Source organism: Eptesicus fuscus, chromosome 21, assembly GCF_027574615.1.
Source record: "Eptesicus fuscus isolate TK198812 chromosome 21, DD_ASM_mEF_20220401, whole genome shotgun sequence".
NCBI classification, from domain to species: domain Eukaryota; kingdom Metazoa; phylum Chordata; class Mammalia; order Chiroptera; family Vespertilionidae; genus Eptesicus; species Eptesicus fuscus.
Window position 1 is genome coordinate 41,365,760 of NC_072493.1, and position 22,918 is coordinate 41,388,677.

At 49.7% G+C, this 22,918-nt stretch overlaps 1 protein-coding gene across 1 annotated transcript; it reads right to left on the reverse strand.

Annotated features, from left to right (window-relative positions):
- Nucleotides 1-3,880: 3,880 nt before the first annotated feature.
- On the reverse strand, nt 3,881-13,947 carry AP2S1 (adaptor related protein complex 2 subunit sigma 1). The gene is made up of 5 exons (XM_008154437.3): nt 13,840-13,947; nt 9,923-10,072; nt 5,169-5,282; nt 4,445-4,504; nt 3,881-4,250 (listed from the first exon to the last, which is right to left on the reverse strand). The coding sequence occupies exons 1-5, from the start codon at nt 13,840-13,842 to the stop codon at nt 4,149-4,151; spliced, it is 429 nt and encodes a 142-aa protein (XP_008152659.1). The 5' UTR covers nt 13,843-13,947; the 3' UTR covers nt 3,881-4,148.
- Between the last annotated feature and the right edge of the window lie 8,971 nt (nt 13,948-22,918).

Consider the following 22,918-nt stretch of genomic DNA (forward strand, 5'->3'; position numbering starts at 1 on the left):
TGGCCTGCAGACTGAAGGGTCCCAGGTTCGATTCTAGTCAAGGGCACATGCCCGGGGTGCAGGCTTGATCCCCGGTAGGGGGCATGCAGAAGGCAGCTGATCAATGATGCTCTCTCATCACTGATGTTTCTATCTCTCTCTCCCTTCCTCTCTGAAATCAATATATATATATATATATACACACATACGTGTGTGTGTATATATACACACATACACACACACACACATTATATATATATATATATATATATATATATATATATATATATATATATTAAAAGAATCAACCAATAAATGCATAAATAAGTGGAACAACAAATTGATGTTTCTTTGAAACCAATCAATCAATAAAAAATAAAATCAGGAATGATCCTTTTAAAAGTATTTTTTTATTGATCTTTACAGAGAGAGGAAGGGAGAGAGAGATAGAAAAGACAGGTTTCTTTTTTATTTTTTAACGTGTTTTTATTGATGAAAGAGAGAGAGAGAGAGAGAGAGACAGAGACAGAGAGAGAGAAACATCGATGTGAAAGCTGAACATCAATCGGCTGCCTCCTGCACACCCCCTACTGGGGATCAAGCAACCCAGGCATGTGCCTTGACTGGGAATCGAACCGGCAACCTTTTGTTACATGACTGGATGCCCAACCAACTGGCTACACCGGCTGTGGCAAGAGTGATCCTTAACTTCCCAACATCAAACTGGCAGCAAATCATACTGATCCACCTTCAAAATGTCCCCACAATCTGGTCACTTCCCACTCCTCCCACTACCTGCCTGGGGCTCATGCCAGCATCAGCTCTTAGCCTGTCGCTGTAATCACCTCCTCACTGGCCTCCGGGCTCCCGCCCTGGAGGCTCTCACCTTGGACTTGCTCACATCAGACTTGGCAGATCCTTGTCCCTCCTCAGCTCAAAACACTCCTGTGCCCCACACACTGTATGATTCCATATCTATGAAGTACCCAGAATAGGCAAATCCAGACCAACAAAGTAGATTAGTGGATTAGTAGATTACCTAGGCCTGGAGAAGGGGATGGAGGAATTGAGAGGTGACAGCTAAGCATACAGGTTTCTTTTTTATTTTTTAACGTGTTTTTATTGATGAAAGAGAGAGAGAGAGAGAGAGAGAGAGAGAGAGAGAGAGAGAGAGAGAGAGAGAGAGAGATTGGTTGCCTTCTCATACACACACAACCTGGGTATGTGCTCCGACCGGGAATTGAATTGGTGCATGGGATGATACTCAACCCACTGAGCCACACCAGCCGGGACACAGGTTTCATTTGGAGGTAATAAAAATGTTCTAAAATGGATTGTAATGATGGGGAATATACTAAAAACCACTGCATTGTATGTACACTTTAAATAGGTGAATTGTACAGTGAGTTATATTTCAATAAAGCTGTTACCACCCTGCCCCCCAAAAAATCCTGCTTGGCCCTAGTTGGTTTGGCTCAGTGGATAGAGCATTGGCCTGCAGACTGAAGGGTCCCAAGTTCGATTCCAGTCAAGGGCACATGCCTGAGTAGTGGGCTTGATCCCCAACAGGGGGTGTGCAGGAGGCAGCCGATCAATGATTCTCTCTCATTGATGTTTCTATCTCTCTCTCTCTCCCTTTCTCTCTGAAATCAATAAAAATATCTAAAAAAATAAATAAATAAAAATAAAAAATAAAGCCATGTTCTGTGTCCTGGAGGGACCTGGCAGACAGCTTTGCACCCCAAGGCCACTCGGTGAATGTCTTTGATGTGTGATGCCAGGTCGGTGACACCATCGGGGATGTTCAGTTCAGCCGTGCTCCAGGACCCTCAGCCATCAGGACAGCCTCCCCGGGGGGTCCACTGTCACATCCCCTCTTGCCATCCGCCTATGCCAGCTCCCCGCGCTCTTTCTAGAACACTCCTTAGAGGGCCTGCATCAGCTGGTGGGGTCAGGCCAGAGTCTGGATTGTCTCAGGTATTTGATAGGTGCAGAGACCAGGCCTCACCCTGGGCCTGCTAGCGGCTGCTCCCCTGGGTCAGTGCATCTCATAGAGACTGGTCGACCGGTCGTTCTGGTCGTTCCGCCGTTCAGTCACTGGGCTTTTGTGTGTGTGTGTGTGTGTGTGTGTGTGTAAAATCCTTCCCGTGACTCTTGTCTCACACAGTAAACCCAGGGTTCTCACCACAGCTGATCGGGCCTGTGTGTTCTGTCTTCTTCCTGCTCCCTCCCGCCCCTCTATTTTCTGAACACATCGCTTCCTCTCTGCCTTTTGCTCACTCTGTTCCAACCACGCTGGCCTCCTTGCATATTCTACCTCAGGGCCTTTGCACTTGCTGTTCCCTCTGCTTGGGATACTCTTCCTCTAAAATTCCCATGGTTCACCTCCTCCCAAGAGGCCTCCCGACCATCCATAGAACACAGTGCCCTCTGCCAGACTCCTCTCCCCCTCACTCTGCTTTGCCTCCATGGCCCTCCTCCCTTCCTGTCATACTGGACATGGACTTGCTTCTGCATTGCCCTCCTCCTCAGGACACCGTGAGCTCCCTGAGGGCAGTCACTGCTGTGAGATAAAAACTATTATCGATCCATTTTCCAGATGAAGAAACTGAGGCAGGAGAGGTGCAGTGACTTACCCGAAGGTCTCCCCGCATGTATGTGGCGGAGCTGGGAGACTGAGGCGAGGCTGAGGCACATTCATAAGAGCTGCCAGGATGACTGGTACAGTTCTCAGCTTGCCAAGGCCGCCCGTCACGGATGCAGCCAGCGGCCATCACCGCTCTCAGTGGGCACGGGGAGCGAAGCACTGCCACCAGAGGGCACTAGACACACAGGGGTGTTTTCTCATCACAAGGGCCAGAAGGCCACTGGCTGGCATTTGGTGGAGGGGCTGGCAGCCTGGCCATGCCCGGGACTGACTCCCACAATGAAGAATTGTCCTCCCCGGGGCCAGCAGTGCCACTGCGGGACCCACTCAACACTGGGCCCAGCGCCTGCCCTTGCAACAACCGTCCGAGATAGCGGTTAAAATAAAACAGGGATTCCCCAGCCGCCTGCCTGGGCTCAAAAGTAGCCAGAACAGCCCGGCCAGCGTGGCTCAGTGGTTGAGCGTCGACCTATGAACCAGGAGGTCATGGTTTAATTCCCAGTCAGGACACATGCCCAGGTTGTGGGCTCGATCCCCAGTGTGGGGCGTGCAGGAGGCTCAGCTAATCAATGATTCTCTCAAATCATTGATGTTTCTGTCTTTCTCTCCCTTCCTTTCTCTGAAATCAATAAACACATACTTTTTTCAAAAAATGCTTAAAAAAAAAACAAACAGCCCTACCCGGTTTGGCTCAGTGGATAGAGCATCGTCCTGTGGACAAAGGGTCCCGGGATCGATTCCGGTCAAGGGCACGTACCTCGGTTGCAGGCTCCTCCCTGGCCCGGGCCCTGATCAGGGTGCCTGCAGGAGGCAACCAATCGATGTTTGTCTCACATTGATGTTTCCGTCTTTCCCTCTCTTCCTCTCTCTCTGCAAATCAATGAAAAAAAAAACTAGCTCGGAACAAACCTGGCTCGGCCACTGACTGGCTCTGTGACCTCGGGCGAGTCTTTGAACCTTACCGAGCGCATCTGAAAAGTGAGGGTGTGACCACCTCTCCCTCTAGCTGAGGAGGAAGGCAACACGTGTCAACGCCTTGAGCAGCGCCTGGGCGGCACTCAGTGCGGTTGTGTTAGCTGTGACTGTTAGTATCTGAGTGGCAGGTGCTCGGTCTAAGTCTGTCACCTCTCCCAGTCCGGGGCCCTCTGTGGGCAGGGGCAGGCATGACTGTGCCTCTTGGCACAGTGAGTGTTTGCTGACTGACTAACCAGGCAGTCCGAGGGCCGTGGCTCCCAGGGAAGACGGACACGAGGCCAGGAGGGGACCACAGGTTTATTGGGGCTCCACACACGCACTCACGGTGTCACACGACCACGGCACGGTTACTCAATACACACGAGGTGGCCTCCGCCCGCAGCTGGGGCCCAGAGGCAGTGGGGTGCAGTCTCCTCCCTTGCGGCCCAGACCCAGCTGGGTGCCTTCCTCCTGGGCAGCTGAGGGAGGGGCTCCGGGGTGGGCCCCAGGCCTGGAAGGGGAAGCGAGCAGGCAAGTCCATGGGAGGCCGGGGCGGAGGGGCCGCCGCTCACTCCAGGGACTGGAGCATCAGCAGCTGTTTCAGCACCTTCGTCTGGCTGGTCTCGCGGATCTCGCCGGCCAGGAACATCTCGTCCACGACCGTGTAAACCTGAGCGGAGGGAGGTGATGGGAGAGCCGGGTGAGGGAAGGGGCCCGGATGCTGGTCCTGACCTGGGAGCGGGGGGCTCCGAGGCCTGAGAGCCAGGAAATGGGCACCAGCAGAGGCGTGGAGGTGGCACAGGGGTTACGGCCCACCCCGCCCCTGCCTGTGGCCCCGCAGCGGCCACTTCACCAGGAGCCCACCTTGTAAAAATTGAACACCAGGTCCAGTTCACAGACGTTGTGGAAATATTCGTTTAGGACCTGGGAGAGGAAGAGAGACGGTGAGAGACGGGCAGGGAGAGAGACACAGAGACAGGAACAGAGGTCACCAGACAGAGATGGCAAAAAAGACAGAGACCGAGGGGGAAGAGACAGGAGGGGGACAGAGAGGGAGAGGAAGAGAAACAAGAATGAAGATCAGATGACGACAGACAACATGGCAAAGAGACAGACAGGCTGAGGGAGAGGGAGAAAGAAACGGGGAAAGTGAGGTGTGGGCACGGAGACAGACACAGACGGTTGCATAGACGACAGTGGGCTGCAGCAGAAACAGGACCAAAAAAAGGAAAAGAGGCCCCGGCTGGCTTGGCTCAGTGGATAGAGCATAGGCCTGCGGGCTGAAGGGTCCCGGGTTCGATTCCCGTCAAGGACAAATGCTCGGGATATAGGCTTGGTCCCCGGGGTGGGGGAGTGCAGGAGGCAGCTGATCGATGGTTCTGTCTCATCATTGATGTTTCTCTCTCTCTCTCCTTCCTCTCTGAAATCAATAAAAGTATATTACAAAAGGGAAAAATGAGAGAAACACAAAAAACAGTGAGGTGGGTAGGGAGAGGCGGCTGCGGTCGAGGAGGGTCTGCGCCTGCTGGGACCAGGGGCGGAGCCCGTCCTGGAGGCCACAAGGGGCCGGCCCGCCCAGAGCACACACCTCCACGAAGTTGTGGATGGCCTCCAGGTAGGCCAGGTTGTTGTCGTTGACGTCCACGCAGATGCAGAAGTAGAGGCCGGCGTAGCGTCGGTAAATGATCTTGAAGTTCCGGAACTGCGGGCGGAGAGACCGTCAGTGACAGGTGCCCCAGGACCCAGCGTGCTGGGCACAGTGGGGCTAGAACATTCCTCCTTCCTCTCACGCCCCCCGAGGCCCTGCTCTGGGCCTGGCCCTGTGCGGGGGCACAGTGATGGCAGACATGGGCCTGGCCCTCCCCGTCCCGGGCTCACAGTGCAGTGCGGAGAGGTCCATCCTCAGACATCCCCAGAGAGGGCAGGGCTGGGCTGCAGGAGCCTAGAAGGGGCAGCTAACTCAGCCTGGGGGCCCAGAGGGCTTCCTGGAGGAGGGGGCGCCAGACCTGAGATCTGGAGGATGAGCAGGAGTGTTCCACGCAGAGGGAACAGCTTGGACAAAAGCCCAGAGCCCAGCAGGAGCCAGGCAGGTCCCAGAGCACCCTCCCACCTTTGCATGGCTCCCTATCGCCTCTGGGGAGGCAGAGTCCTTAGCCTGGACCACTCATTCATTCGTCCACAGACACTGGCTGGGCACTGCCGCGGGGCAGGCTCTGTGCTGGGCAGCAGAGTCACCACTTGTAACCAAGACAATCCCGGCCTTGCTCCTAACTGAACTGGAACAGAAACATTACTCCAGCGGCACTTACAACCCGGGCATAAGTGCGCATGCACGGGGACGCAGGCGCTAACTTCATGTGTAAGCAGAGAAACGGGCAGGTGCAGACACAGAGATGCGTACGGGGTTGCAAAGTGCGAAGCCGTCAGCCAACAGCTGAAAACCCAGCCCGGGACTGGCAGGGGTCTGGCGCCCCCTGGCAGCAGCTGCGAAGGCCAACGTCAGCCCCTGACGCTGCTTCTTTCCAGCTCATCCTGTGCTCAGTTTCTGACATCGTTACAGTGAAGCCTGCACACGACCCGTGGATAATCAGCATGGACCGGGGTGCACACTCTACTTTCCTTTCTTTCTTTAAAACATTCTAATTGATTTTTAGAGAGAGAGAGAGAGAGAGAGAGACAAAAACATCGACATGAGAAGGAAACACACTCCCTACCCGGGACTGAGCCTGCCCCCCAAGCCCTGACCGGGAGTCAGACCGGACCTCTCGGGGCCTGGGAAGACGCCCAACCAGCTGAGCCCCGCGGCCAGGGCTACTTTTGTTTTAACTGATACCCATTGTGACTTTAGAAAATGGTGGCGACCCTGCTCTGGAGAGAGGGCTCCAGCTTCCCAGGGCAGGAAGCTTTGCCTGCGCTGCCTGTCAAGCTGGCGGCCTCGGCAGAGCCTGACGCTGAGCAGCACTCGCCTGAGTCTCCCCTTCCGGCTCACCCTCCTCGCTCCTTCCTGTGCCCGCGAACCCACTGCCAGGCTTCACAGAGGGCGGCCCGGACCCACGGCTTCTGCTACCCACTCGGCTAAGTCTCCTCCTGCAGGCTGAGGGGTCCCCTCTCTGAACTCCTCCGGCCACTGGGGCCCTGTCCCAGCCTGGCCACTCGAGGTGTCAGTCTAGGGACAGGGCGATCTCCCCATTGGACAGTGAGCCCCCGAAGGGAAGGCGGGGCTGTCACCACGGTGTCCCCAGCCCTGCACACTGCATAGTCCAGAATAGTCCCCGCCCCCGCCCCTCAGGGATGGCCACCCTGTGTCCTGCCAACCCCTCCCCCGGAACTCCGACTCTGCTCCCTCCTGGACAGACAGACACCTCACTGATCTGCACCTCAGCCTGCTCTTCCCGAAGCCGGTCCTGTCTTAAAGTGGCGGTGCCATGCTACCGCTCCACATCTACCCATTGGTCCTTCCGCTGGCTCTACCTCCCAGTCTTCTCACCACCCCCACTGCTTCCACACCGGTTCCCCTCACCTGCATCTGTCACCTGGACCCTGGCTGTCGCCTCCCGCGGCCTCCCCGCTTCTGCTCCTGCCCCCCCATAGAGGGTCCCCAAGTCGGCCCACGTCCCTCTTCTGCTCAAAACCTTCCATGGCTGCCACCTCCCTCTGAGGAAGGGCCCACGTCCTCACCACAGCCCACAAGGCCCTGCGCCATCTGCCCGTGTTATCTTTGTCCTCATCTCCTCCCCTCCTCCCCTCCACCTCAGGCAGCTGGCCTTCTTGCTATTCCAAGAATGCCCCAGTATGTTCCCGCCCCAGGGCCTTTGCACTTGCCAGTTCCCTGGGCTTGGAATGTTCCTCTCCCAGATACCACGTCCTTCCAATTCTTAACTCCTTCAGGCAGGTCTTGGCTCACATGTCACCTCTTCAATGAGGGTTTTCTGATAAAACCATTTAAAGCCGCATTCCAGCCCCAGCGCACACACCCGGCACCCGGCACCCGGCACTCGGCACACCCGGCACTCGCATCCCCATGCGCATCCCCCCAGTGGCTGCTTGATGCTCCGGCCCGTCACCACCTGACACTGTATCTTTACCATCAGCTCTGCGGGCAGGGACTCAGTCAAGTCTCTTACCCAGCGCCCAGAACAGCGCCTGGCACACAGCGGCTCTCGATACATATTTGTTGAATTCTTTAGGACAATCAGCCTGGTCTCTTGAACAGGCTAACACCATGGGAACTAAAGGTGGAGACGTCTAGCCCTGACCGGTTTGGCTCAGTGACTAGAGCATCGGCCTGGGGATTCAAGGGTCCCGGGTTCGATTCCGGTCAAGGGCACGTACCATGGTTGTGGGCACATCCCCAGTAGGGCGTATGCAGGAGGCAGCTGATCGATGTTTCTCTCTCATTGATGTTTCTAACTCTCTATCCTTCTCCCTTCCTCTCTGTAAAAAATCAATAAAATATATTTTAAATAAATAAAATAAAATAAAGGTGGAGACGTCTAGGTGAAAAGAGACCAAACGGACACGGCAGCCAAAGCAATGCCAGATTCCTGACCGGCTTTTAACAACCAAATTGATAATTTGGGGGAAATTTAAATATTCATTGAGTATTAGAGTAATATTTAAAAAGTATAGCCCTCGCCAGTTTGGCTCAGTGGATAGAGCACCAGCCTGCGGACTGAAGGGTCCCAGGTTCGATTCCAGTCAAGGGCATGTGCCTCGGTTGCAGGCTCAGTCCCAGGCCTGTCTGGGATGCCTGCGAGAGGCAACCAATTCATGTGTCTCTCTCACATCCATGTTTCTCTCTCTCTGTCTCTCCCCCTCCCTTCCACTCGCTCTATAAATCAATGGAAAAATGTCCTCGGGTGAGGATTAACAAACAAGCAAATAAATAAAAAGTATGACGCATTTATCAGGTCTGATAATACTATTGTGGAAATACAAGGAAAGGCCTTTATTTTCTAAGTCATATCCTGAAATACCATGATGACTGTAACTTAATTTCTCATGCTACTGTAAGGGATGGTTTGTTATACTATTCTCTCTAGTTTTGTGTGTCTGAACATTTTTTTAAATTTTAATATATTTCTTTATTGATCAGAGAGGAAGGAAGAGGGAGAGAGAGAGAGAAACATCAGTGATAAGAGAGAATCATTGATTGGCTGCCTCCCCAACTGGGGATTGAGCCCGCAACCCAGGTATGTGCCCTCGGCTGGAACCGAAACTAGGACCCTTCAGTCCACAGGTGAATGATCTATCCACTGAGCCAAACCGGCTAGGGCCTGAACATTTTTAGTGGATAGAGCATCAGCCTGCAGGCTGAAGGGTCCCAGGTTCGATTCCAGACAAGGGCACATGCCTGGGTTGCAGGCTCGATCCCCAGTAGGGGGTGTGCAGGAGGCAGCCAATCAGTGACTTTTTCTCTCATGATGTTTCTATCTCTCTCTCCCTCTCCCTTCCTCTCTGAAATCAATAAAAAATATATATCCTATATAATAAGAGAGGAATATGCTAATTATCCTTTACGCCATGAGGCGTAACGACCAACCACGTAACGACTGGATCACAGATCTGCAGGAGGTTGGGGCAGCGAACTACAAGCAGGGGGGGGGGCGGCGGGTAGAGAGCTACAGGAGGGGGCAGGGCAGCAAGCTATGAGGCGGGGCTGGGGGAGCTACAGGAGGGCGGGCAGCGGGCGGAGAGCTATAGGAGGGCGGCAGCGACCTACTGGTGCACGTATTCGTGCGCAGGGCTACTAGTATATATATAAAAGGCAACCCAAAAAAATTCCTCAGCCCAAAAAAAAAGGTAGAGCAAAAAGGCAAAATATTCATACTGATTAATTCTGAGTAGTGGGTACATGAATCTTCACTCAACGTCTCCCTCATTGTACTAATCTGTATGTTTGAAAAGTTTCACAATGTAAAGAACCTAAAAAAAGGAAGACAGTTGTCCTGACTGGTTTGGCTCAGTGGATAGAGCATCAGCCTGCGGACTGAAGGGTCCTGGGTTCGATTCCAGTCGAGGGCATATGCCCAGGTTTCGGGCGGGCTCTATCCCCAGTGAGGGGCGTGCAAGAGGCAGCTGATCAATGATTCTCTCTCATCATTGATGTTTCTATCTCTCTCTCTCCTTCTTCCTTCCTCTCTGAAATCAATAATAAATATATATGTATATATATATTTATATTTTTTTTTTTTAAAAAAGGAAGACAGCAAGCTAACAGCATGCTGAGTGAATGAATGTGGGAAGGGAGGAGGGTCTGGGGGTTATTGCAAACAGGACTTGGGCAGGAGGCTGGAAGGAGGCAGGGCGGCATAGGAGGCATGGGGGACCGGGGTCTGTCACCTCCACAAAGTTGGTGTGTTTGGCATCTCGGACCGTGACCACGGCGTGCACCTCCTCAATCAACTTCTGCTTCTCATCATCATCAAACTGCATGTACCACTTGGCCAGGCGCGTCTTGCCCGCTCTGTTCTGGATGAGGATGAAGCGGATCTGGGGGCAGCAGGAGAAGGAAGTGAGAGAGGCAGGGAGAGGGGGCCAACGCTACATACACCCAACAGCCCCACCCGTCACCACCAGGGAGACAGGGCCACACCTCCCTGCCGCCTGTCTTCCCCAGCTCCCGCCAGCCCCTGTGGAGAGATCTCTCTCCCGCAGAGCAGCCAGCTCTGCTCTCAGCTCCAGGGGCCTGAGTCCAAGCAAGGCTCCACCACCTGGTGTGCCTGGCCTTGGACACAGATCCCCTTCCTGAGCGCCCATTTCCCCACGGGCAAGACGGGTTTCCTTCTCGGGCTATTTTGCAGGTTAAATAAGTTTGTAAAAACAGTTCAGTGGCTGGCACATAGCAGGCACTCAACAAATGTTTGCATTGCAGACATCTTTGGTATGGGTCCTGGCAGTGCCAACTTCTTTTTTTCTTTTTACTTATTTTTTTTTTTTTTTTTTTACTTACTCGTTTTAAAAAAATTGAGATATAATTCACATACCATAAAATCCACCAAACATGTATATAGCTCAATGGCTTTTAGTATATTCCGGCAACTGTGCAAACATCACCACTAATTCCAGAAACATTTCCATCAGCCCAGAAAGAAATCCCCCACCCATCAGCAGTCACCCTCCCTCCTCCAGCCCCCAGCAACCATGAATCTTTCTGCCTCCATGGATTTGCCTGTTCTGCACATTTCACAGAAGTGGAACCACACAGTGTGTGACTTGTATCTGGCTTCTTCACACAGCACGATGTTTTCAAAGCTCATCCATGTTGTATCCCCCTTCGTGGATAGACTTCATTTTCTGTATCCACTCAGCAGTGGTTGGACATTAGGGCTGTTTACATTTTTGGGTGATTATGAATCATGCTGTTCTGAAGATTCATGTATAAGTGTTTTTTGTTTTTTTTTTTTTCATGTATAAATTGTTGTTTTTTTTTTCATGTATAAGTTTTTATGTGGATGTATGTTTTCATTTCTCTTGGGAAGAAACCTAGGAGTAGAATTGCTGGGTCATAAGGTAACTCTATATCTAACTTTCAGGAACTGCTACGCTATTTCCCAAAGCATTTGCCACTTCTTTTTTTTCTTTCTTTCTTTTTTTAGTTTTGAAAGGCATTAGGGGTCAGAGGAGCTTCAGCTAAAGGAGCTAAAGACTACCCCTTGACTCAGGACCCCGTGCTATTTATTAACACAATTTATCCTAAGGCAAGGTGGAGATAATGCCACTTAAGTGACATAACTGCTTGGTGCCTCAGTTTATTCACCTGGAAAATAGGGCCACATAAGGGTGTGATGAGGAGTAAACAATATACGCAAAGTACCCAGAACAGTACTTGGCTCAGCTTATGCACACTGGGTCAGCTATGAGTACCATCAGTGATGGTTAGAAATTTTGTTTTTATGATTCTGAAATGCCAGGTCAACTGTCATAGGGCTACTATGAAAACTGAATGAGTTAATGCCAGGAGTGCTTAGCAGAGTGCCCGTTACATACTGAGCACTTAATAAAATTAGCTATTATGATGACCAAGGGGCATTTGACCGAGTGGCTAAGAACTCAAACTCGACAGTCTGAATGAATCTCGGCACTGCTCACTCTGTGTCCATGGGCAAGTCACTTAACCTCTCTGGGCCTTAGTTTCCCCTTCTGTATAATGGACATAACGAGAGTCCCTCCCTCGTAAGACTGTTGCACAGGTTACTAAACATGACTAGCACATACTATGTGACACATAAGCATAGTGGAACCTCAGTTCTCAAACTTAATACATTCTGGAAGGCTGTTCAAAAAGCAATACGTTTGAAAACCAAGTCATTTTTCCCATTTAGAAATCATGTAAATTGAATTAACCCATTCCAGACCCCCAGATGATTCCCTGTTTTAACCTTTCTCAGTTGCCTGTGATCATTGTTCCATGAGCACTTTCACACCCTCAGCAACATCAGGACCCTTGATGGCCTCCTTACCTTTTAAAATTGTACTAATCGTGGACTTCGCCAAGCCAGACTCGGGAGCCAGATCAGACCCCTGAACACCTCTATCACCCTCTGCAATTTTTTCTTTTTTAAGCTCTATTGTTGTTGTCACACTTTCCTTTGCACTTTGCTGCCACCACTAACCTTCTTAGAACCCAGGGAGACTTATGTTAACGGCGCGAGGTTTAGTGGTAAACTGACTCTTCCTCGAGCCTTCTCTCCTCTGTCGCCTGAGAGGCGCCTGACTGATCATACAGGCATCAGTATGAAAGGGGTGTTGGGTCCAGAACCGAAGTGTTGTTCGACAACCGAGACATCTTTCCATGAACAGTTTGGTCGAGATGGGAGACGTTTGAGAACCGAGGTTTCACTGTATTAGTTCTTAGTAGTATTTATCATTCACCATCACCTGACTGAGAAAACTACGGCCCAAGTTCACCCGGATAGGAAGCCTGCCTTTGGGCCCAGTTCTATTTGAGACAGGCATGCTTATGCCCATTTTATAGATAAAGAAACTGAAGCTCAGAGAAAGAAGTCTCAGCCAGCAGGCAGAGCTGGGAGTCCAATGGCTTTGTTCTGAACTCCCTTACCCTGCGGGAGCCCCGGAAGAGTCCACTCTCTTTGCTAAATCTCACTCTCCACACATTCTATCCACTTCCCCCAAGCAATCAAGCTGGCTTCCAAGAACCCCTTCTGCTGAGCCAGGGAAAACCACTTCCTAGAAGGGGGCAGGGGCAGGAAGGAAAAGCGCCTGTGTGGGGGTGGACCTATAGAGGCGGAGACATTTGGGGCCTTGAGGAAGGAGAGCTAGAAGCAAACCTACAGAGTTGAGGGAGAGCTGTTCTGACACTCACCACCATTTATCTGTTTTCCCAGCTCCCTGCCCAAAGAATCCTTTCTTATGATCCAAAAGCCCCATCCCGGGAGAAACCAAGATGGCGGCATAGGTTAAACACCTAACCTGCAGCCGGGCACAACAATTTCAAAAATACAACTAGAGGTCAGAACGGACATCGTCCAGAACCACAGGAGAGCTGGCGGTCCAAAAGCCCCATCCCGGGGAGCAGGTGCCAAATCCGATCCCCAGTCCTTGCTCCAAAAGCCCAATCTCTCACTTCCATGCCTACTCCGACCCCCCAACTCACCTCCCCGTTGGGAAGGCCTGTCACATTGCACCCCATTTCATTTCTAGTATCCATCCCCTACCTCCAAGCCTTCTTCCCCTCTGCGGCACACTTTCCCGGACTCTCAAGGCCCATTCCCTACAGTGGTCTACTTCCCGCCTCCACTTCCCAGGCTCCCATCCACAGTATCCCGCCTGTTTCAACACCCCCTTTCGCCTGCAATGCCAGCTTCCTGCCTCCAGAGACCCTTTCTCTTTTATCCCGATGTCTCGCCTTCTCCCACGCTCCCAGAGGGCCCTCCTCTCGGGCCGCCCCCTCCCTGCCTCCAACTCCTCCTTTCTACCCTCGAGACCCTGCCTCAGCAATTGCCTCCCTGTTTCAAAACCCCCCAATCATCTCCAATGTCTCCCACTCGTACAGCCCTCTCCCCTTGGCACCTTATCTCCAACGACCCGTAGCCTCCAGACCCCCGATGTACCCCCAAGCCCAGAATCACCGCTCAGTTCCCCGCTTCCCGGCCTCTGATCGGCCCCAATCCCGAGAGCTCGCGCCCGGCCCAGACCAAGGCACCGCAGAGGGGGGTCTTGTCAGTGCCCGACCCAAGCTCCAATCTGCACGTGGACCCACCCTCCTCCCGTCCCCAACGCGAGCGCGACCCAGTTACCATGGCGACCCCCGTCCGGACCCCAGCTGCCCCGGTCCCGCGGCGACTGGGCGGCTCCCGCTCTGCAAGGTGTTGGGGGACCCAGGGCTAGAGCGGACTTCCGGCAGAAGAATCCGCTTGCCCTCTAGCGCACAGCCCGCTGGGAATTGTAGTCCCAAGAATGGGTTTGCGCGTCAGGGTGGCAAGGTGGGGAAAAGAGACGGTTCCTCTTCCCAACATCCTGAGAAATTGTCCGTTTTCCTCTGTCCGGTTCAGGCTCCACATGCATGCTAGGAGTCGTGGGTGCGTGTCTCTTCGGAGGACTACAATTACCGAAACCCTCGGCGGCGAGCAAGATGAGCGTTGCATTCTGGGAAAAGTAGTTCTAATGGCCCCTCCTCCAAGGCGAGATGGGCATGCTGGGAATAGTAGTTTTAAATAAGAAACTGCGTGTGGGACGCTCGAAATGTAACTGTCTCTCCGTGCTCACCCAGGGCTTTGTTTAGAACACGTTGAGTGTTTCCCTGTGGGAGACGGAGAGTAGTATAAGAGCGTGAACTGTGTGCAAATTCTGCCTACAGTGGTCTACTTCCCGCCTCCACTTCCCAGGCTCCCATCCACAGTATCCCGCCTGTTTCAACACCCCCTTTCGCCTGCAATGCCAGCTTCCTGCCTCCAGAGACCCTTTCTCTTTTATCCCGATGTCTCGCCTTCTCCCACGCTCCTGCCACACACTCCCAGAGGGCCCTCCTCTCGGGTCGCACTTCCTAGCTGTGAGACTTTGGGCCAACAACTTCACCTCTTAATTTCGTCTGTAAAATAAGGAGCGATCAAGAGGTCGCCTCGGTAGGATTGTTTTAAAGCTCTGATAACTTCCAAAGTACCTAGCACAGTGCTTGACACATAGTAAGTGCTCAATAAATATTAGCTAACATCATGAATATTCATCGTTAACATCAGGTAATAGGGATCTTCTTACTTCCTATCCAGAGGTACACTGTCTTCTTTAAGCTACGCAAATTGGCCAAGGGCTTTCCCTCCTCATGCCTTTTGGAACGCCTTCCTCCCTTCCTTCTAAGGCTGGCTTCTTCTCTTTTTTAAAATATGTTTTCATTTATTTTAGAGAGAAAAAAACACACACATCCATCGCCCCCTACTGGGGATGGAGCCCGCCAGGAATAGAACTGATGACCTCTCTGCCCATGGGACAATGCCCCTCGAATGAGCCACACCAGCCAAGGAGAAGCTGGCTTCTTTTCTTCCTTTATTTAGTTTAAACACCATCTCCACAGACCTGTTTAGAGGCCCTACATATGAAGGGTCCCCTCTCATACCCCCAAAATTATGTAGGTAAGTAGTTAGTTTGATTTTTTTATAGCCTTTATTACAACTTTTTTCTTTATTACAACTCTCAATGATTTTATTTGGTGCATGTGTGTTGATCTCCCATTAGGTGGTAAGCTAATTGAGGGTAGGGAGGCTATTAACTGTATCTACATTACCTAGTGTGGCGAGCCGGCCCGGCCATGGCATACTCAGCCCCAGGGCGCCATATGTGCCGCGCCAGCTCAGCCAGGTTCAGTGACCCTGAGAGGGGGCGGTGAAGGATTAGAAAAGACAGACAAGAGAATGAAAGCTGGGTCGGGGGGGGAGGGGGGCAGGGACGCTGCTCCCGGATGGAGAGACAGCGCCACAGACTACAAGCCGTGTCTTTATTTTATAGCCGATGCCACGAGGCAAAGTAAGGGCGTGGTCAAGATGTTTACAACATTCTCGTGGGTTTCGATCCTACTCAATTACATGCACCTGAACTCTATCAAGCTTTGTTTGCTTGCAGCCTATATCACTCAGGCACGTGGGGCCACGTGTTTGGACCATAGGTTCAAGCTGACAACTACAGCTGTTGGCTCTAATTGTGCTGGGAGGGCCCTGCCCTCCAAGCTGGGACTTGCACGTGGCCAGGAGAGGACTGTGCCCTCTCATCAGTCCGAGGCTTGAACCTGTCCAAACGCTGTAGCCGCTCTCCACAACCTAGAATGTGATGGCACGTGGAAGCACTCACCAAAGGTATTCCTATCGATACTGAAGGGAGACTTGCCCTAATAAAAACAAAGCATATCTTAGAACAATGTAAATTTAAAGTGTCGTATTGCAGAAGAACCAACACAAAACTATTGAATTAATCACAAAGGCAAAGAGATCAGTGATGCCCGGCCCGTGTCGCTCAGTGGTTGAGTGTTAATCTATGAATCAGGAGGTCAGGGCTCAATCTCCAGTAGGGGGCGTGCAGGAGGCAGCCAATTAATGATTCTCTCTCATCATTGATGTTTCTCTCTCTCCCTCTCCCTTCCTCTCTGAAATCAATAAAAAAAAAATTTTTTTAAGAGGTCAGTGATCATTTCTGTCCTGTGCACTATTCAGTCTCCAACAGATTGGGGACCAGGGTAAAGTAAGCAAGGTGTTCAGGGTGGAAAATTTTAAAAGACACTCCCACTTAGGTGCTGATCCAGCCCTAGCATGAGCTGAAAGTGAGCACCTCCTTGAAGTTCATTCTCTGGGCACCTAGCTTGCTTCACCTTAGTCCCAGCCCTGATCTCCAGAGTTTAACTTAGTGCTGGCACTCATCTAGTATTCAATAAACATTTACTGAATGAATGAATGAATGAATTCAGGGGAAATAGACTTAAATGACATTATGCAAATAAAAAAAGTTACTTAGGAAACAACAGTTGACATTTTGTATCTCAGTTTCTGTGGGTCAGGAATGTGGGAGCAGCTTTACTGGGAGGTTCTAGCTTGGAGGCTCTCATGGGGTTGCTCACTGGTCGGGTTGGCTGCTTAATGCTGGCTATTGGGAGGCCTCCGTTCCCCACAACGGGGACCTCTCCTCAGGGACAGGTGTGTCCTCACATGGCAGCTGTTTTCCCACCCCCACCCCCACCCCCGGAGTGAAGGATCCTAGAAAGGGCAAGGCAGAGGCTGCAATGTCTTTTATGACCTTGGCTCAGAAGTCACCCTCTGTCATTTCCACAGTGTCTTATTGGTACATAGATCAGCTCTGTCTGATGTAGGAGGGGACACGAACACCAGGTGTAAATCACTGTGGCTCACCTTGGAGGCTGGCTACCACAATTGCTCATAGGGAGGCCCCTGGACTAGCGGAAGACTTGGGAACAGCATCCCAGAGGCAGTGGCATTCACCTGAAATTAGAAGATGAGTGGAGCTCTGGCCAGTGTGGCGCCGTTGGTTGGGCATCATCCTGTACACCAAAAGGTCGCCAGTTTGATTCCCGGTCAGGGCACATACCCAGGTTGTGGGTTTGATACACAACGGAGGCAACCTATTGATGTTTCTCTCTCTCTCTCTCTCTCTCTCTCTCTCTCTCTCTCTCTCTCTCTCAGAAAGAAAGAAAAAGAAAAAGAAAGAGCCCTATCTGGTTTGGCTCTGTGGCTAGAGCATCAGCCTGCAGACTGAAGGATCTCAGGTTCGATTCCAGTCAAGGGCACATGCCCGGGTTGCGGGCTCGATCCCCAGTGGGGGACGTGCAGGAGGCAGCCTATCAATGATTCTCTCTCATCATTGATGTTTCTCTCTCTCTCTCTCCCTCTCCCTTCCCCTCTGGAATCAATATATATATATATATTTAAAAAACAAAAAAAAGAAAGAGAGAGATAGAAAGGAGTTAACCAAGCAATGATTAGTGTGTGTTGGGGGACAGAGTGCCCAAGCAGGCAAACAGACTTTGTCTCTATCCCCAGGAATCTCACAGCCTGGGTAGTTTGGAGTCTAAGGTGACCTTCCACGGACATGGACAGAAAGGATCAGTCCTAATAGTTTAGTATGGACTCTGGAAAGATTCTCTCCTTTGCAATGTCATTTAGCATGCTTGTCCTGGGGAAATATTAGAAAAGACAAATATGCATCAAAAGGGGAAAAGGCAATTAGTCCATGTGCAGTCACAGAACACATCACTCAGTAGTTCGGACGAGTGAGCGAGATCTCGGTGTGTCAACCTGGATGGTCCCCAGGACGTGTTGCTGGAGAAACAGGTGCAGAGTGGTGCCTACACATCGTAGCATTTGATTTTTCTTTTTATTTATCTTCAACTTTATTTTATTCATTTTTATTATTTTTATTATTTTTAATCCTCACCTGAGGATATTTTTCCATTACCTTTTTAGAGAGAGAAGAAGAGAGAGGTAAAGACAGAGAGAAACATCAATGTGAGAGAAACACATTGATTGGTTGCCTCCTGCACGAGCCCTGACCAGGGCCCGGGCCAGAAAGGAGCCTGCAACCAAGGTATGTGTCCTTGACAGGAATCGAGCCTGGGACCCTTTGGTCCACAGGCCAACGCTCTATCCACCTTGCAAACTGGCTAGGGCTATTTTTATTTATTTATTTTTAAATATTTTTATTGATTTAAGAGAGGAAGGGAGAGGGAGAGAGAGATAGAAACATCAATGGTGAGAGAAAATCATTGATTGACTGCCTTCTGCACGCCCCCTACTGGGGATGGAGCCCTCAACTCGGGCAAGTGTCCTGACTGGGAATTGAACTGTGACTTCCTGGTTCACAGGTCGACACTCAACCACTGAGCCAATCGGCTGGGCTTCAACTTTTTAAAAAAAATATTTGTATTGATTTCAGAGAGGAAGGGAGAGGGAGAGAGAGATAGAAACATCAATAATGAGAGAGAACCATTGATTGGCTGCCTCCTGCACACCCCCTACTGGGGATGAGTCCGCAACCTGGGCATGTGCCCCCGACCAGAATCGAACCTGGGGCCCTTCAGTCCGCAGGCCCACGCTCTATCCACTGAGCCAAACCGGCTAGGGCTTCAACTTTCTTTTATATAGAAAATGCTTATATCCACAAGTTGCAATATTAGTGCAATGAACTTCAATATATTATTCATCTTATATTCACTAATTGTTGGCATCCTGCCACATTGACTCTCTCTCAAATCAATCAATTAAAAAAAAATGTCACTGAAGATCTCAGCAATATTCCTTACAGATTTTTTTTCTGTTCCAAAAACCAATCTAGGATCATAGGTTGCATTTAATTGTCACATCCCTTTAGCCTCCTTGACTCTGAACAGCCCCCTTACCTTGTCAGCATTTCAAGACGTTGGCATTTTTGAAGAGCCCACATCAGTTATTTTGCAAAATGTCCCTTAATTCGGATTTGTCTGATGTTTCCTCATGATTAGATCCAGGTTTGACATTTCTGACATTTTGGCAGAAATATCAAAGAAGTGATGCTGTCTCATTCTCAGAGCATGTCATGTTGGTTTGTCTCATTCTTGGTGATGTTAAGTTTGATCATTTGGCTAATGTCTGCCACATTATTCTTTTCAAAAGTTATGTATATATATATAAAAGTCTAATGTGCAAAGTGTCCCCTCGGGAGTTCGACCAGGAAACTGGGAGTTCGATCGCTCGCTATGATGTGCGCTGACCACCAGGGGGCGGCACAGAATGAAGGAAGACCCCAGCCGGCAGCTGGGAGGCCCCTATCGGCTCTGATCGCTGGCCAGGCCTAGGGACCCTACCCGTACACGAATTTCATGCACCGGGCTTCTAGGATGATTTATATCAGTGGTTGCCAACCTTTCGGACCACTTGGACCACTAGTGGTCTGCAGACCACTGGTTGGCAACTGCTGATTTATATGATACCAAAATCATAAGCAACAAAAGAAAAAATAAATTAAATGTTATGAAAACTTAAAACTTTTCTGCATTGAAGGACACTATCAGGAGATTGAAAGACATCCCATAGAATGGGATAAAATATTTGCAAAGCACATATCTGATAAGGGATTAATACCCAGAGTATATAAAGAACCACAATTCAAAAATGAGCAAAGGACTTGAATAGACAATTCTCCAGAGAAGATCTACAAATGGCCAATAAGCACATGAAAAGATGTTCAACAGCACTAGTCATTGGCGAATTGCAAAATCAAAACCATAGTGACATACCAATTCACAACCAATAGGATGGCTATAATCACACACACACACACACACACACACACACACACACACCAAAACAGAAAAAGCAAGCGTTTGCAAGCATGTGGAGGAATTGGAACTCTCATCCATTTCTAGTGGGAATGTGTTATGGTGCAGCCACTGTGGAAAACAGTTTGGTGATTTCTAAAAAAAAAAGGGTTAAACATAGAATTACCATCTGATCCAGCAATTTTATTTCTAGGTATATAACCCAAAGAATTGAAAACAGGGATTCAAACAGATATTTGTACACCAATGTTCATAGCAGTTTTATTCACAATAGCCAAAAACCTAAATGTCCATCAAAAGATGAATGGATAAACAAGATGTAGTATATACATAAATAGAATATTATTCAACCTCAAAAAGCAATGAAGTTATTTTTTTAAATATATGTTTATTGATTTCAGAGAGGGAGAGAGAGAGATAGAAACATCAATGATGAGAGAGAATCATTGATTGGCTGACATCTGCGCACTCCCCACACTGGGGATCGAGCCCACAACCCAGGCATGTGCCCTGACCGGGAATTGAACGGTGACCTCCTGGTTCATAGGTCGACGCTCAATCGCTGAGCCATGCCAGCCACGCAGCAATGAAGTTCTGATACATGCTACTACATGGATGAGCTTTGTGTGTGTGTGTGTGTGTGTGTGTGTGTGTGTGTGTGTGTGTGTGTATCTGAGAGAGAGAGAAAGGGAGAGAGAGAGAGGGAAGGAGGGAGGGAGAGAGAAACATCAATGTGAGAGAGAAACATCCATTGGCTGTCTCCCATATGCATCCCAACTGGGGATTGAACCTTGAACAGACAACCTAGGTATGTTCCCTGACCGGGAATCAAACCTGCAACCTTTTAGTGAATGGGACAAAGTTCCAACCAACTGAGCCACACCGGCCAGACTGAGCTTTGAAAACTACATGCTAAGTGTAATAAGATAGACACAAAAGGACAAATGTTATATGACTTCATGTATATGAACAGGCAAATTTATAGAAACAGAAAGTAGAACACAGGTTATCAGGGGCTGGGGCATGGGAGGAAGGCAGACAGGGCGTTACCGTTTCATGGATACAGTTTCAGTTTGGTCTAGTTAAGAAGTTCTGAAAATGGACAGTGGCAATGGTTGAACAACATTGTGAATGTACTTAATGCCACTGAATTGTATCCCTAAAAGTGGTTAAAATAGTAAATTTTATGTTACTTATATTTCAACACAATAAACAATGTTACACAATTTCTGTTAAACAAAAACCTTCACAACTCAGTAGTAGCTATCACCAATAAAGTGCTTACTGTGTTACAGACATGATTCTAAGCAACTCATTCACTGAAACCTCAAAACAACTTTAGCCTGGCCAGCGTGGCTCAGTGGTTGAGCATCAACCTATGAACCAGGAGGTCACAGTTTGATTCCCAGTCAGGGCACATGCCTGGGTGTGGGCTCAATCCCCAGTAGTGGGTGTGCAGGAGGCAGCCGATCAATGATTCTCTCTCATCACTGATGTTTCTATCTCTCTCTCCCTCTCCCTTCCTCATTGATTGGCTGCTTCCTGCACGCTCCCTACTGGGGACCGAGCCCACAACCTGGCCATGTACCCCATCACGGAATTGATCCGTGATCTCATGGTTCATAGGTCCACGCCCAACCACTGGGCCAATCAATGATTCTCTCTTACCATGGATGTGTTTATCTCTCTCTCCTCTCCCTTCCTCTCTGAAATCAACAAAAATATATTTTTAAAAATACTGTAATTGCCCTGGCTGGTGTTGCTCAGTGGTTAGAGCAGTGATGGGCAACCTTTTGAGCTCGATGTGTCAAACTTCGCCAAAAAACTGAGCATAACTCGGGTAGTGTGTCACTTTGAGGAAAAAACATTATTTCGCAAATGTTTCATCCTCAGGAGCAGCAAATGTTTCATCCTTGGCATGCGGCCGCCTCAGCGGCCGCGAGTCATCAGAAATGGCTACGCGTGTCAGTGCTGACACGCGTGTCATAGGTTCGCCATCACTGGGTTAGAGCATCGCACCAAAGGTTCTCTGGTTTGGTTCCTGGTCAAGGGCACATACCTAGGTTGCCGGTTCACTCCAAGCCCCCATCAGGGCGCATGTGGGAGGCAGCCAGTGGATGTATCCCTCTCACATTGATGTTTCTCTCTCTCTCTCTCTCTCTCTCTCTCTCTCTCTCTCTCGCTCTCTCTCTCTCTCTCGCTCTCTCTCTTTCTCCCTCCCTCCCTTCCTCTCTTCCACTCTCTCTGTAAAAACAATGAAAAAAGTGTCCTTAGGTGAGGATTAACAACAATAAAAATTAAAGTAAAAATAAAAGACAAAAAAAGAAAAGAAAAAAATGAATATATAACAATAAAAAAAATGGGCAAAGGATTTGAACAACACTACAAAATGCTATTCAAATGGCATATATATATAGATCGATCGATCTATCAATCTATCTATCTATCTATCTATCTATCTATCTATCTATCCATCTATGAAAAGGTGCTGTCCTGGCCGGTATGGCTCAGTTGGTTGGGTGTCCCAGACACCAAAACTTTGCGGATTTGATTCCCAGTCAGAGCACATGCCCAGGTTGCAGGTTTGATTCCTCACAGCAGATGGATGTTTCATTCTCACATCGATGTTTCTCTCTCTCTCTCCCCCTTTCCCTCCCTTTCTCTCTAAAAATCGATTTTAAAGTCTTTAAAAAAATAAAAATACAGCCCTAACCGGTTTGGCTCAGGGGATAGAGCTTCGGCCTGCGGACTGAAAGGTCCCGGGTTCGATTCCAGTCAAGGGCATGTGCCTTGGTTGCAGGCACATCCCCAGTAGGAAGTGTGCAGGAGGCAGCTGATTGATGTTTCTCTCTCATCAATATTTCTAACTCTCTATCCCTCTCCCTTCCTCTCTGTAAAAAATCAATAAAATATATTTAAATAAAATAAAAATACAGACAATATCAAGTGTTTAGGAAAATTCTGATGCATGACTCCAGGGATATAAATTGGTATATTCACTTTGGGAAACTGGTGAAAGAAAGTGAACAACACATGCCCACTCCAGTAATTCCACTCTGAGATACATA